Raw genomic sequence first — 16,406 nt, forward strand, 5'->3', positions numbered from 1 at the left:
ACCACTGCTAATTTACCCCTGTCTCTTCCCCATTAATATTTAGAGAACCCACCCTCAAACTATCCATGTAAGAAAAGAGATATAGAGTGGGGAGAGACAGAAAAAAACAGCAAAGTATAAACGCCACCACGTGAGATTTATTCATCTTGATGTCTTTGAGAAACAAATATCTTTTAGCAGTTTTGTTACCATCTTCTTCAGTCTAAATCTTTTCTTCTTATCCAAAGACTCATAGCTAACCGTTCTATGCAACGACAACACTGTCGCAATAAATTTCTCGAGTCCGGAAAAAAACTGTCACATCAACAGTCTTACCAAAAGTCGAATCTAGGAAGTCATTTATCTCTTGTAAAGTGTACACCTCTCCTACTATCTGTGAGCCCATATCAGAAAACTTCGGAAAGCGTATCATCATCTTTTAACTCTGTATCACAACTTTCTTCATCCCTTGATGCATCAACATTAACACTGGCCACTTCACCATAAATCTGGTCACTCAGATCATCGTTCATTTCACAATTATCACTTGATTCTGTTTCAGCAACCACTTTCTCATTTTGACCGTTATCAGTAACGCTTTCAGCCTTTTCAACAACTCGAGCATCCAGCTCCTCCACAACTCGAGGCAGCTGCGTCCTCTGAGGCCTTCGCCAACACCGCAGCACTTCGGCCCGGCGCTCGCCACACTCGACCCGGCGCTCGCCACACTAGTCCCGGCTTCGCCACACTAGTCCCGCTACTCCCAGCTTTATGTGGGCATGCTAGTCTCTTATGACCAACATCCCCACACTCAAAGCATTTCATGCTTCCCGTGTTAGCATAAATCATATATGCCTTTCCTTCAGTACAGCACTCTAAAAGACACGTCTAAATTTGGTTCATTCAAAAACATGAACACCTGTCTTCTGAAAGACATTACATGTCTTAATGCTTCATTTTTACAGCCGAGTGGTAGCGTTTTTATCGCGCTAGCAAATTTTCCGTAACGTGAAAGCCCTCGCTCAATTTCATCATTCGAATAAATGGAGGTATGTTGGATACGGTTACCTTAGTAGTTGGCGCAACAAGCGGCGAAACAATAACAAATTCTCCACTTACCACAATTCCATTAGTTATCAGGCGACTAACTTGAATCTCTTCCTTCACAAAAACGACCACGGCTTTATTCATGCGTGAAGCCGATGCAATATTCTCATGCCCGATCTCCTCTCCAACAGCCATTAGCACATCCTCCACAGTCACACCGGTTACAGGAACACACCTGACGCCATGACGAAGGGAAACAGGTGGCGCTACCCCTACGAAGAGGGACGCCATCCTGATCCCAAACAAAACTCCACAAGTACCTCACACAAATGGAATTAAAGAACTTTTTTTTTTTTTTTTTTTTTTTTTTTAAATTATAGAAACCGAAAAAAAAGAAAATAAAATTATAGTATTAGACAGAAAAAGCCCAATAAGTCACCCTCTCCACGTGGGAACCCTCAGATGCCCAAACCTCTCCTCAGAGAGAGAGAGAGAGAGAGAGAGAGAGAGAGAGAGAGAGAGAGAGAGAGAGAGTGTGAGAGAGAGTGAGAGAGAGAGAGAGAGAGTGAGAGTGTGAGAAAGAGTGTGAGAGAGAGAGAGTGTGAGAGAGAGAGTGAGTGAGAGAGTAAGAGAGAGAGAGAGAGTGAGTGTGAGAGAGAGAGTGTGAGAGAGAGTGAGTGAGAGAGTAAGAGAGAGAAAGAGAGAGAGAGTGAGAGAGAGTGAGTGAGAGAGTAGAGAGAGAGAGAGAGAGAGAGAGAGAGAGAGAGAGAGTGTGAGAGAGAGTGAGAGAGAGAGTGAGTGAGAGAGTAAGAGAGAGAGAGAGAGAGAGAGAGAGAGAGAGTGTGAGAGAGAGAGAGTGTGAGAGAGAGAGAGTGAGAGAGAGAGTGAGTGAGAGAGAGAGTAAGAGAGATCAGGCAGAGGAGATTAATGTTTTAGAACAGGTCATGAATCAGTTTCTGGTTTAAGGGTTTGTTCAAAATGTAACACTCACTGATTGCATCAGCAGCCCATCAGAACATACCAAAATATCTAATAAAAGATAAATAAGCAGTGTGCAATAACTCAAGCAGAAACCATGGTTTTACTATAGTAACACTGTAGTAACCATGATTGTAATAATCACTGTGTTTTGGCAGAAACCATGGTTTTACTACATTACAATCATGGTTGCTACAATGTTACTAATCACAGCGTTTTAGCAGAAACTATGGTTTTACTATAGTAACACTGCAGTAACCATGATTGTAATAACTATTGTGTTTTTGCAAAAAACATGGTTTTACTATAGTAACATTTTAGTTACCATGATTATAATAACTATTGTGTTTTGCGCTCTTTTGCCAAGGTATACATTTACTTATCCAGTTTGTGTTTGACAGAGACTTACCTCCAACACTCTTCCACTGATGTACCTGCTACACTTCTCACACCTGATGCCAAACTGGTTATGGTAATCCGATTCGCAGTATGGAATCCCATCCCTGCCAGACAGATACTGTATGATTAGCAGAATCAACACGTCATTACCTCAGTTATATCAGTATTTTAGGATAGGGATGGGCGGTATGACCAAAACCTATCAATGACCTTACAAGATATCAATGTCATTAACAAGAGTTTTGATTGGCTAGACACTCAAGGATGTAGAAGTATGGGACATGAAGTGTAACTTGTGAGCAGACAGCACAGTAGAGTCGTACTTGCTAATGTATTCTCCGGTCAGGACCATCCCACAGGTTTGACATTTGAAGCAGCTGACGTGCCACTGTTTTTCCAATGCCAGGAGAGACTGACCATGTTTTATCTCTTCATTACACCCCGCACAGTCTGATAGATATAGATAAGATAAAGATAAAGAAACAATGGATGTAAACCATTAAATCGATAAACAAGATTGAAATCTGTGATGGAGAGAGGAAAATTGGAGGATAACTGGAGCCATAGCACGTAAGCCAAACTCCATCCAGTAATCACATCTCAAATATTGTACATATTCACTCGGGGTGGGGGATGATAAAGCATTCAACTTGTAGTGCACAGTGCGCACCTTGAGACTTCAGATTTTGGCCAGTAGGTGACATATAGAAAACTACGTGATTTATTGAGAGACTAAATGGAGATTCACACAAGAAGAACGTTATTGACAATTGCTTAGTTGAAAAATACCCAAAGTAAATTGAGATGGATTTGATAAGAGTGTTTTAAGGTCTGAGACTGAAGGCTGGGCACGTGTAGGCAACAGCACAAAAAGACGACAGCAAGTGTGTGTGTAAGTGGGGCAGCAGGGAGAGTTCTGGCAGATGATGATACATGACTATATAGGGATTCTGGGTGGGAAAAGGTCGCCTCCTCATTTGTTCTCTTTTAGGTTCCTGTGTTGTTGCCCATCTCTGCTGCTCTCCCTACAGACTTGATCCTTTTTTTCAAACCCAGACACCATTTGTTACACAAATGGATGAATCGCAAAACCTAAGTCATATTTCACCCGAACAACAAAAGAGATAAATATGAATTTATATTTGTAGAGCATATCAAATTAATCACTTATTTGGCTCCAGTTCATTTAGGATATTCCCTTAGAAGGCAGCACCTAAAACAGTAGACAGCAAGGCAGCTCATGAAACAATGGCTCTGTTCCAGAACATCATATGTTGAATAAAGGTAGTGTGCTTTAAATGTAAGTTAAAGCAAGAGTTCAATAGGGCAGACTTACGGCTTGGCCCGTGGATCTTCACTGGCTCATTGCTGTTCCCAAGTGTGTGTGAACACTGCTGACACACACACTTCTTCCCACAGAAGGTCACCCTGTCACCAATGGGAAATGGCTTCCTATGACACAGAGAGACAGAGCAAGTAACACACACAAACAGCAGTCCATACTAATGAAGCTGCATGTACAGCGATGTACTTACGGCCAGTTCAATCAAAGCATATGTAACAGGCCTGTTAACACGTACAATCATATTGCTGGTTACTGATATTAAGAATGCTTTGCATTCTTTCATGATGGTTTTGTCATGGCTACAGTGGCGAAGCAACATTAACCAGATAAACAGCTTATTATAGGCTTTTTAGCAAAAGATGGAATAAAAAATATATTCATATAAATAGTATAAATCATAATTGTGAGTTGCAGTAAAGAGAAATATAGTCGCAATGGTCCCTTTTTTAGATATCCGGGGTTGGTATGCGGAAGTAAACAATAGCAGAGTAAAATAGTGGTGAATAAGAGACCACAGCAAATAAAATGTAGCTTTCCTGTTTGCATCAACAGCAAAAAGAAGCTTTTCAAAAGAAGAAAAACATACTGAGTGGTGAATAACAGCAGTCACATGAGAGAAGCGGATACATTTTCTGTCACTCCCTCGACGGCTGTAATAGAAACCACATCGCATCGCAGGTGTGATAACTCATTTTTTTTTTTTTTTACTTATTTCAGGGTAATATAATACAATGTATAATGTTATAAATTTACACGAAATAAATAAAAATAGCAAATAGAAAAATCTTTATAGATAAAAGATAAACAATCTAAACTCTCAGTTATAAGAAATAAAAATGCATTTGTATGAAATAAAATCGAAAATGCATAATGTAGTCACAATTTTGAGATACAAAGTCATAATTACTAGAAAAAAAACTGCAGTTGTGAGATATAAAGTCACAATTGCAAGAAACAGAATCGCAACAAATTAAGTTACACTACAAATCATCTGTCCTTATCCTCCTTGACTTGTCTGCTGCTTTTGACACAGTGAACCACCAGATTCTCCTGTCCACTCTCTCTGACCTGAGCATCACAAGAACTTCACTTGGATGGTTTGAGTCATACCTTACAGGCAGATCATTCAAGGTCACCTGGAGAGGAGTCCAAGTCACACCTGCTGACCACTGGTGCTCCTCAAGGATCAGTGCTTGGACCCCTCCTCTTCTAAATCTACACTACATCACTCAAATCTAGCATTAAGGCACATGGTTTTCCAACCACTGCTACACAAACTATGTAATTTGTAATTAAAAACAATATCCATGTAGAAATTATAAAAAACAAAAGTGCCATAAAAGTGACTTATTCTCCCCAATATATAATAATTCATATAATTCTAATAATGGTAACATTTATTATAAATATTTCTGCCAAACCACAAAAGTCTCTACAGTTAGTGTTACTAACTGCAATTTCTAGTAATAAGAACAGTGACGTGTGGATTGAAAAGCCTTTAATTACCATTGTAAATGGCACAATGTTCCAACACAAGACTATAGGTGCATTAATATAGAACAGTGATTAAAACTGACTGGACCCAGTACACCACACAAAATATGGCATCAGCTTTCTAATGGCACTTAGAATAAGCTTGTAGTCCACTCACAGGCCAAGATATTCGATGAAACAACGAGGGTTGTGCATGAACTGAAAATTAGACTGAATGTCTATGGACGAGCACATCTTTGAGGGCTGATGAATTAGAGTGCCACCTACATTCCAGATCTGTATTTTGATTGAATGAGCATTGTTCTTGCTTGCTGCCATCTAGTGGAATGAAATAAGATTTTTCAAAGTGTGGTAGATTGAACAGAACCAGAATTACATGTTTACAAAGTTAGGAAAAAAAAATCTGAAAATATTAGACCAATTCTTTGCAATTAGTCCACAGTATATGTGAATGGTGAGCTTTTAAATTTGAGTGTGAAAATGTTTTGATGGCAGCCCAAAAATGCACCAGAGTTTGACGTTTAGCTACAGGGCATTCAGAAAGTATTCAGACCCCTTCATTTTTTCACATTTTGTTATGTTGCAGCCTTATGCTAAAATGCTTTAAAAAAATAAATAAAAATCACATCAATCTCCATACTCCATACCCCATAATGACAAAGCAAAAACCATACTGAAATATCACATTGACATAAGTATTCGGACCCTTAACTCCGTACTTAGTCGAAGCACCTTTGGCAGCGATTACAGCCTCAAGTCTTTTTGGGTATGATTCGACAAGCTTGCACACCTGGATTTGGGGATTTTCTGCCATTCTTCTCTGCAGATCCTCTCAAGCTATGTCAGGTTGGATAGGGACCATCAGTGGACAGCCATTTTCAGGTCTCTCTAGAGATGTTTGATTGGGTTCAAGTCCGGCTCTGGCTGAGTCACTCAAGGACATTCAAGGAATTATCCCTAAGCCTCTCTTGCACTGTCTTGGCTGTGTGCTTAGGGTCATTGTCCTTTTGGATGGTGAACCTTTGACCTAGTCTGAGGTCCTGAGCACTCTGAACCAGATTTTGATTAAGGATATCTCTGTATTTTGCTGCATTCAGCTTTCCTTTAACCCTGAGCAGTCCCCCAGACCCTGCCATTGAAAAACACCCCCACATCATGATGCTACCACCACCATGCTTCACCGTTGGGATGGTATTGCGCAGGTGATAAGCGGTGCCTGGTTTCCTCCAGACATGACGCTTGAAATTGTGGACAAACAGATCAATCTTCATTTCATCAGACCAGAGACTCTTGTTTCTCACTGTCTGAAAGTCCTTTAGGTGCTTTTTACTGTGTCTTGCACTGAGGAGAGGCTTCTGTCTGGCCACTCTGCCATAAAGCCCAGATCGGTGGAGTGTTGCAGTGAGGTTGTCCTTCTGCATGTTTCTCCCATCTCCACACATGATCTCTGGAGCTCAACCAGAGTGACCATCAGGTTCTTGGTCACCTCTCTTACCAAGGCCCTTCTCCCCCGATTGCTGAGTTTGGCCGGGCGGCCAGCTCTAGGAAGAGTCCTGGTTGTTCCAAACTTATTCCATTTAAAAAGTATGGAGGCCACTGTGCTCTTGGGAACCTTCAATGCAGCCACATTTTTTTTTTTTTTAGCCTTCCCCAGATCTATACTCAACACAATCCTCTCTCTGATCTCTGCAGGCAGTTCCTTTGACCTCATGGCTTGGTTTTTGCACTGATAAGCATTTTCAGCTGTGAGAACTTATATAGACAAATGTATGCCTTTACAAATCATGTCCAATCAATTGAATTTGCCACAAGTGGACTCCAAACAAAGTGTAGAAACATCTCAAATATAATCCAGATAAATGGGATGCAACTGAGCTAAATTTCAAATGTTATAGCAATTTAAAAGGGTCTGAATACTTACAGTATGTCAATGTGATATTTTAGTTATGAAAGTTATGTTTCATAGCTAAAATAATAATAAATAATAACTGTTTTTGCTTTGTTATTAAGAGTGTAGATTGGTGTGAATTTTGTTTTGTTTTTTAAAGCATTTTTGCAAAAGTCTGCAACATAATATAATGTGAAAAAATGAAGGGGTCTGAATACTTTCTGAATGCACTGTATGTTTTGATCGAAAGGGAAGAGAAGAAACTGGAACTTATCAAAGGCATCTTTCGCTATCCAACAAGACGAGGCAAGACGATTTAAATTGTAATTTAACAAACCTCATCTAACATTGCTGCGCTGCTCAGCACACACCCGCTAGAAGGTGCCACTCGCTCACACTTCGCTGACTGAAGCAGTAAATGCAGACGATTTAAAAAGCATACTTTTGCCGTTTAGTAATCACTTATATTGCATATTAATAGCTGCAGGTTTCAAAGCATTTTGGATGGTTTTTCCTCATCATGTAAGTGATGTCTTCAAAAAACTCATGTCCATTTTCTTTATTTGGGGGCCTTTAAAACATATGACCCCTTTAAAACAAAAAAATACAATATGTAGCATATCATAACTTAAGCATCATAAGCCATTATCATTGGATACCTGCAAATTCCCACCCCTAGTGATTATGTTTACTGCAGCTTATTTTACACATTTAAACCAACACTAGTGGTTGAGTAACACTTCTGGTATTATGTATATACAGTATGTGACCATATCATCACCTTAGGGGTGGGCGATATCTCGATATTTAAAATATATCGAGATATTTTTTAAACACGATATGAATTTTGACATATCGTATATATCGATATATTGTTTATATTCAATTCTGATTTCGCCACTTTGCTCGCTTGCTTTCTCTGTGCTGCTGTGCTCGCTCCCGCCTCCGCTCGCCCCCGTCTCCTTGCTTTTGCTCCCCCTCCCTTCGCGTGTTGTCTCATTCAACATGGCGTCGCCCGCAACCAGCCCGGAGGCAGAACTCGTCTAAAAAAAAAGGACAACTGGCTCCATTATATGGAGATACTTCAGTTTTAAGGCGTCGGATGAACAGCAGACAGATGTCTACTGCCGTGAATGCCGAAAGTTGGTGCCAACCAAAGCTTATAGCAAACTTGTTTTTTGGCTATTTGTTGATGGCTACAACAGAGTTAATGCAAAGATGAGCTTGAGTTGTTTTATTTTTTGAATGAAAAGGCAATCTGTATTATTTGTTTTAATTTACAGTTAAATTATTATTATTTATGTAATCAGGATTTTTTTTTTCTTAAATGTCGCAGAAGCACTTTGTTCTTATATATGCACTGCCTACCTTGAGTTGAGTTGTTTCATTTTTGAATGAAAAGGCTATATGTATTTCTTCCTTTATTTTACAGTTAAATAATAAGAAGCACTTTGTTCTTACGTGAACTGCCTACCTCTTTGCACTTTAATAAAAAAGGACTGTGGTATTTGGCATATTTGTTTTTGCAGTAGTTTTTTTTTTGGGGGGGGGTATTTTTCCTGTAAAGATATCGAGATATATATCGTATATCGAGATATAGCAAAATATATCGAGATATATTTTTTGCTCCATATCGCCCAGCCCTACATCACCTCACACCTCACAATGCATCTGCTGGATTATTGAGATCCCATGTAAACTGAGCTGAACTCTAGTGGCATTAGGAACACAGCCCTGGGCTCTACACTGCCCTATTTCATTTAAATAAAATGTTAATACAAGACACTTTTGTTTGCGAGAGTTCCAGTACAATATGATTCACCACATTATGCTGACTTCCCGACAAGTGGCATCTACTATAAGACATTTTTGTATCAGCTCCAATATATTTACCTTTCTCTGTGGCATAGCCAGAAGTGTGTTGCGTCAGTAATGTGGGAGACCCGGGTTCTAATCCCGCATTAAAACCAGGAAGTAATCGAATTTGCATAATCAGTGGCTAGCATCATTCGGAGGTTGCGTTTTCCCCTCTAATGTTACATTTTTACTCCACTAATTGGCAGGTTTAGGTTTGGGAGGAACAGTTTATAAAAAAATATGCATTCCTCTTCACTGCATTACAGCCTGTACAGCTGAAAACAAATCGCATGACAATTCGGAGGAACTAAATCAAGTTTGCAGCAATAAAATATAATGGTAAAATGTCAGGTTATTCCAGCTGGGTGGTTTATTTATATAGCTCAGATATTTCCCAGCGTTTTCTTGAGGCTCTGAGCCCATGAGTCCTGGTAACATACTTTTCGGTGATGACTTCACATCTTAATGTAGCTCTGGTGGTGTGGACAAAATTCTTAGTACCTGCAGATGCTGCAGACAAAGCATTTGGGATGGTAGGTACGTCCCAGCGCAGACACCACCTCTCCTGTGATGAAGTCCCCACAGCTGTCACACTTGGTGCCGTACAGGCGCTGGTAGTCCTCCGTACAGATGTATTCACCTCTCTTCTGGAAGAATCCAGATTGAGCTAGATCACAGCCGCACACTGCAGACACAAGCAAACAGAAAACAGCCTCATGATTGGGGTACAGATCCATCAACAAGTGCTTATGATCAAAGTCCACTAAAAGTTATTGTCTTTTTCTCAGTATGAGAAGCTAACACATGAGGAACAGTGTCATTTCTGCCCATTTGTGTCCCCATGACTTTCTTATTATATAATTAACAGGTCTAATAACTTTTTTATACAGCATTAATGTGAAGAATGTGTTCCCCTTCTGTCGCTCTCTCCACGTTGTGTCGGAGAAGCGACACTAGGGATCTCTCTTGGGCGCCAATATTCACCTCTGATCTATTGAAAAGGGCCAATGGGAGTTGGCAGTTGCTGCGAGTTTACACACCACTATAAAACGTTCCTGTTTCCTCTGACGATCTGCATGCTGTTGGATCTTGATGGCGCACAACAGCTGCTTTCTCCTTCACTTTGCACGGCGTGCATTGTTGCCACTGAGCGCTTCGACAGCGCAGACACACATACACACTGTGTATATTAAAAGTTATTTTCCTTAAAAGAGTAAATTTCTCTAAAGAGCAAACACAGCGGCGTTGAACGTCCTTTTCAAGGACGCGTCTTTCTGAAGATGCCTTTCCGCCCCTGTGTAGTTTTTGGAGGCGGTGATTTCTCCCCACCTCTGACGGTCATAAAACCGCCTGGCGTACCTGGGTTGCGTAAACATGCAGGCAGCGTTTTTTATGAATGGTCTATGTTTTCAGTACGAAAACATAGCCATGACAGCATTGCGGTCGTAGGCTTTCTCTTGTAATGAGAGAGAGCCGCTTCAGCCGCCCGCACCTCGCCTCCTTCCCACGGGATTGAGGCAGGCGCGCTGGCGATGAAAGCGATCTGGGGTCAATGACGGGCTGCGTTTCGCTGGGTGAACCCCTTGAAACCCCCGCCTCCCCGGCAAGCTTGCTGTTTTCCGTCCGGGCTCGGGATGAGCATGCTCTCCAATGGGTTATGTTTTCAGCCTGAGAACATAGCTGCAGCAGCGTTGCGATCTCTGCTTTCTTGTGAGGAAGAAATCCACTTCAGCCGCCCTCCGCTCCTCGCCTCCTTCCTACGGGATTGACGCAGGCGCCGCGAGCGATGAAGATGATCCCGGGATAATGGCGGGCTGCGTTTCGCCGGGTAAAAACCGCTCGAAACCCCCCGCCCCCCTCTGCACGCTTGCTTGCTCCCCTCACGAGCTCGGGATAAGCGCGGTCCGCCTAACGGCCGGCCGCCCGGTCCCTGGAGCTCCCGGACATTGGATGACGACATCACCGCTGCATCGGAGAGCATCACAGCGGCATCGGATGCGGATAACCGCCTGGGCCGCCACCTACGGGTCTGCTTGCCCAGTCTGAGCCTGACGCACGGAGATCCGCTATGCTTCCCCCGGGCTTGATGATTCACGGGCTGGTGCGCCGCCCACAGCCGCGGCCCCCCCGTTCCTTCCCGGACGTGCACGACGAGCTGAGCGAACCAAGCTTCCTCGCTCCTCCGCTCTCACTACCCTCGGCGGTAGAACGGTCCCAGACCGCTCCCCCCCTGCATGCCATGGCCCCTCCCTGCAAGTCCACCGGGCCAAGGCACTTCAAGATTTGCACTTGGGTAGTCCTGTTCTTGACGTGCTGCAGGAACTGCACTCGGACAGGCGATGTCCACCTCGTGGTCCAGAAACATAACAAATGGACTGGATCTGGTCGTAGTAAAGGAGGTAGACAAAGCACGCTTTCTCAAAACTCTCCAGTCTCCCAGCTCCATTCGGCGACACCACCTGACGACTCCACCCAGCAGTCCTCAGTGGTGAAGAAACAGACGGAGGCCAGGTCACACGTCCTGCCCCGCCGCAAACCTGCCGCCAGGGGCCATGCCCTGTCTGCTCGCCGAGGGCGTCCTCCTGCGGCTTTCAAGGAAGAAAGGAAGTGGTGCTCCGCCTCAACGAACGAGAGCTCCGGAAGGCTCCCAGGCGCTCCTGAGACGACCGACCCAGAGACCGAGACGTTAGCTCCGGAGGTGGTAAGACCTCTCCGTTCCCCGGTGGAGGGCCGGGAGGAGAATCCTTTGTTTTTACATTTTCCACATTCTCAATAATAGAGCTATTTCCTTTGCCTCTGGGTCACCTGGCCCGCAAATGCCGTTCTCACGGCAATCTGCTTTCAGATTACGACAGTCCCGGTACACCGGACGCGGTGACCCCGCCTTCCGCCTGCCCACGACTGTCCCACGGCCGGCCGGTTCAGACGAGTCCAGAGGACGCCAGCATCAGACCTCCTCCTCAGTCATGAACCCACCCCCTGCCGGGTGCGCGGAGCAAGCTAAGTGCTTTGAGTCTATTCTCAGCACCTCAGCCTCAGGCCACAATGAAGCCGCCCGACGCTGCATTACCTGTTCCGCCCCGCTGCGAGGCCCCGCCGGGTACGTCCAAAATACTCGTCCCTTTGGTGCCTCTAGCGTAGAGCTGGGAAGTGTGGCTTTCGCTTCCCAACGCATCACGCTGGCTGCACCGGACCATTCGACTCGGTTACGCAATTCAGTTTGCCCGGCTCCCGCCCCCCTTCAGGGGCGTCCGCGGAAATCACGACCCTCTTAGCCAAGGGCGCGGTAGAGTCCGTCCCTCCAACCGAAATGAGGAAGGGTTTCTACAGCCCTTACTTCATTGTACCCAAGAAAGGCGGCGGCTTACGACCAATCCTGGACTTGCAAGTTTTCAATCGGGCCTTGTTAAAACTCCCGTTCAAAATGCTCACGCAGAGAAATAAGTACGCATTTCCCCCAGTGAGCCTTCTTGCACCGGTGCTGTGCAAGGTCAGGGAGGACGAGGAGCAAGTCACGTTAGTGGCCCCCTACTGGCCCACTCGGACTTGGTTCTCGGAACTCAGGCTTCTCGCGACAGCTCCTCCCTGGCGAATTCCCCTGAGAAAGGACCTCCTCTCTCAGGGATGGGGCACGCTCTGGCACCCGCGCCCAGACCTCTGGAACCTCCACGTCTGGTCCCTGGACAGGACGCGGAAGAGCTAGCCGGCTTACCGGCGACCGTTGTGAATACAATCAACCAAGCCAGAGCCCCTTCTACCAGGCACCTTCACACCCTAAAGTGGTGCTTGTTCGCAGATTGGTGTTCTTCCCGAACTGAAGACCCGCAGAGATGCGCTATCAAGTCAGTGCTCCTGTTCCTACAGGAAAGGCTGGACAGGAGGCTGTCCCCGTCCACCCTCAAGGTGTATGTTGCCGCCATTGCCGCCCACCACGATCCTGTAGACGGCAAGTCTTTGGGCAAGCACGACCTGATCCTCAGGTTCCTGAGAGGCGCCCGGAGGTTGAATCCCTCCCGGCCAGGCCTAGTTCCCTCCTGGGATCTCTCGGTAGTCTTGACAGGACTCCAGAGACCTCCCTTCGAGCCGCTTGAATCAATTGGACTCAGGGCCCTCTCTCTTAAGACTGCCCTGCTGATCGCGCTCGCCTCTATCAAGAGGGTCGGGGACCTGCAAGCGTTCTCTGTCAGTGACACTTGCCTGGAGTTCGGTCCGGCGGATACGTCTGTGATCCTAAGACCGCGACCGGGCTATGTGCCCAAGGTTCCTACCACACCCTTCCAAGATCAGGTAGTGAACCTGCAAGCGCTGCCCCGGGAGGAGGCAGACCCAGCCCTTTCGTTGCTGTGTCCAGTGCGCGCCTGCGCATTTACCTGGACCGCACACAGAGCACCAGACGCTCTGAGCAGCTCTTTGTCTGCTTTGGGGGACGGCAGAAAGGGAATGCCGTCTCCAAACAGAGGCTCGCCCACTGGGTTGTCGATGCCATCACACTGGCTTATCACACCCAGGCCGTGCCCCTACCCTTGCGGGTCCGAGCTCACTCAACAAGGGGTGTTGCGTCCTCGTGGGCACTGGCCAAGGGCACCTCCCTAGCAGACATCTGTAGAGCCGCGGGTTGGGCAACACCCAACACCTTCGCGAGGTTTTACAACCTCCGCGTTGAGTCGGTTGCGTCTCGTGTTTTCTCAGGTCCGAGCCCGTAGAACTTCGGTAACACGTAGACCGACCGGCCGGGTGGATCGCTTGCGCCCAGCGCCCTTTTCCTGACGTCAAGGTAAAGTAGTGTGCCTTCTTCCCAGGGCGCCCCACTCCGAGTCGGGACCCTGGTCGATTCCTCCCCAGCCCTCCGGGTCCGCGGTTCAGCGGAGGAACTCGCCGATCCAAGCCACTGCGGGTACCCTGGTGGCCACCCTGTACTGGTATAGGGGCTCCACAGGTAAAATAAGAAGGCCTCCTGTTCGGACTCCCCCTGTGTGTAATTCCACGGTTCTGTCCCCTTACGAGCGGACCCCGTGTCTCCCTTAGGCAGTTACAGCTGCCCGGTCGCCGTGCTGTAGCAACTCCCCCTTTCGAGGCTGGATCTACCACTGCGCCATACTTTCCACACGAGCCCTAAGACGGCTGTGTGACGTGTCTACCACTTTTCCTCCCCAAGAAAAAGGGCAGGTGTGGTCTCCGCAGGGTCTGGGTAAGACCCCCTTCCCTATATGCGTGTAAGGGCCCCGGCCGTGATTGCTCTATGCGAGAAACATAGAGAGAAAAGAGGCCCAGCCAGGCTGGCCCGTTCCCATGTTGGCAAACATCGCCTTGTTCCCCTCCCAGGGTAACTAGAAGGATTCTGATGTTCTTATGGGGCATTGGGGAAGGGTACGTGCAGCCAGGTACAGACGATGCGCGGCACTGGATGAAATCCCTGCCCGCCCCTGTATCGGCGGTTCACGTACACGGTTCAGCGCATGGCAAGATTGGAATGGGTCCCCTAGTGTCGCTTCTCCGACACAACGTGGAGAGAGCGACAGAAGGGGAACGTTTGGTTATGTATGTAACCTCCGTTCCCCGAGGGAGGGAACGACACGTTGTGTCTTTCCTCTGCCATGTCGCTGAACCGAGCCACTGTTGTGGCCGGACCATTTCCGGCTCCTCAGAAAAATCCTGAATGAACTACCGTATTTGCCCCGCTTAAATACCCGTATGTCCGGGGCGGGGTATGCAAATACTGACTGCCAACTCCCATTGGCCCTTTTCAATAGATCAGAGGTGAATATCGGCGCCCAAGAGAGACCCCTAGTGTCGCTTCTCCGACACAACGTGTCGTTCCCTCCCTCGGGGAACGGAGGTTACATACGTAACCAAACGTTACGGTGCAAAGAAAATTGATAGCTGAGGTAGATAAAAGACATTTCTGCACTGACATTCAACCATGAAACTATCTGTAAAAGGGTTGACACGAAACATGTTTTGAAAGAGCTCAACAATGGCACAAAGAAGATTATAAAGTGCATGACAAGTTGTCATTTTATAATGTAATCCCGATCATAGATTTGTGCGGTGAATGACAGGGATTGAACAGGCTGTTACACTGCACCATCCATTGAATTGCTGTCACATGGCTTCTCCTACAATATTCAAACGCAGATTCAACAGCCTAGGTCAAAGCTTTCATCTAAAAACACTAAAACACTTGTAACCCTTAGTGCTTACTGATAGTCCATCACCTATTCCAAAGCTGAGGTGCACAATATTATCTTTTGAACAGCAAGAATATTTTAAAACAGCAGAGTTCCACTGATTCACACAAGGAACAATTGCATCAAGTTTTATGTCAAGTTTCATGCAGTGGAGCATTTTTCAGACAAACTATTGCAAACACTGTGGGTAGGACCATTAGAGATGCCATCCACTAGATCCTTTGAAGCAATTAAGTGTAACCGCACCATTGGTGAGACAGTAAGAAATACTAAAAATGTTTTAACAACATATCTAGTTCATTCAATGAACCTGAAATTGACAGCAATGACATTGCTTGGTGAAAGCCAACAGCTCTAAACTCTGACCAACATGATCACACGGGAAGTCGGCATGCTGTTGCCGAATGTTCCGGTACTCTAGGATCGGCAACAGTATGTGGACTAACTGACATGCCCTATCTCCCATCTGACATATTTGGAATGGCTCAACAACAATTACTTTCCCCGTGGCACGACTATTAGCGAGTTGCGTCAGTTCAATCCCCATTCAAGCGAGGAAGTAATAACATTTATATAAACAATCACGAGTATGTTAAGGAGGTTGCATTTTTACCCTAACATTGCATTTTGTCTCTATTAATGGTTATGGTTAGATTTGGGTTTTAGTTGGGGGGGTAGATTAAATAAAATAAGCATTTCTCTTGCAGGTCCCCTGTATAACTAACAGGATTAGCAGACATAGAATTTATTTCGTATTTAAGCAAAATGGACATTATAACTGAAATATACCTATATGATTCGACTCCTGCCTATATCGAATCGAATCAAAATCGGAAACAGAAATGAATAAGGAAATCTGTATCAATACCCAGTCCTAGAAATTCAGGATATTCTTCAAAAATTTATATTTTTTTATAACATTCATAAGGATTTTGAACAACAGGGTGAGTAAAAGATGACAGAAGTGTCATTTTTGGGTGGTAAAAAATCTCTTTAAATGTGTGTAAAAGTGCCTTCCACCAAACAATAATAGTATCTGTTTTCCCGCTGGATGTGTAACGTGATTCCCTGAGATACCTCTCGCATCACACCAACCGGCAGTCACACGCTTTAACATGTACACGCCCTTCAGGATTCCAAACACATGCCAGAGCTGTGTGCTTTCTGCCCACCACAGATTACTGCAGTCAGAGGACGACACGGGCAGGTGTGCATGTGTGTTTAAACTATG

At 45.3% G+C, this 16,406-nt stretch overlaps 1 protein-coding gene across 1 annotated transcript in view; it reads right to left on the reverse strand.

Moving 5' to 3' along the window:
• Positions 1-16,406, reverse strand: part of LOC127627514 (actin-binding LIM protein 3-like) — a 144,639-nt gene that overhangs the window by 62,261 nt on the left and 65,972 nt on the right. The window contains exons 3-6 of the mRNA XM_052103923.1: positions 9,489-9,672; positions 3,740-3,855; positions 2,727-2,853; positions 2,414-2,507 (exon numbers count right to left, since the gene is read on the reverse strand). Coding sequence (XP_051959883.1) covers positions 2,414-2,507; positions 2,727-2,853; positions 3,740-3,855; positions 9,489-9,672 — 521 coding nt within the window. The remainder of the gene's footprint in view (positions 1-2,413; positions 2,508-2,726; positions 2,854-3,739; positions 3,856-9,488; positions 9,673-16,406) is intronic.

Source organism: Xyrauchen texanus, chromosome 34 (genome assembly GCF_025860055.1).
Source record: "Xyrauchen texanus isolate HMW12.3.18 chromosome 34, RBS_HiC_50CHRs, whole genome shotgun sequence".
In the NCBI taxonomy this organism is placed as follows: Eukaryota; Metazoa; Chordata; class Actinopteri; order Cypriniformes; family Catostomidae; genus Xyrauchen; species Xyrauchen texanus.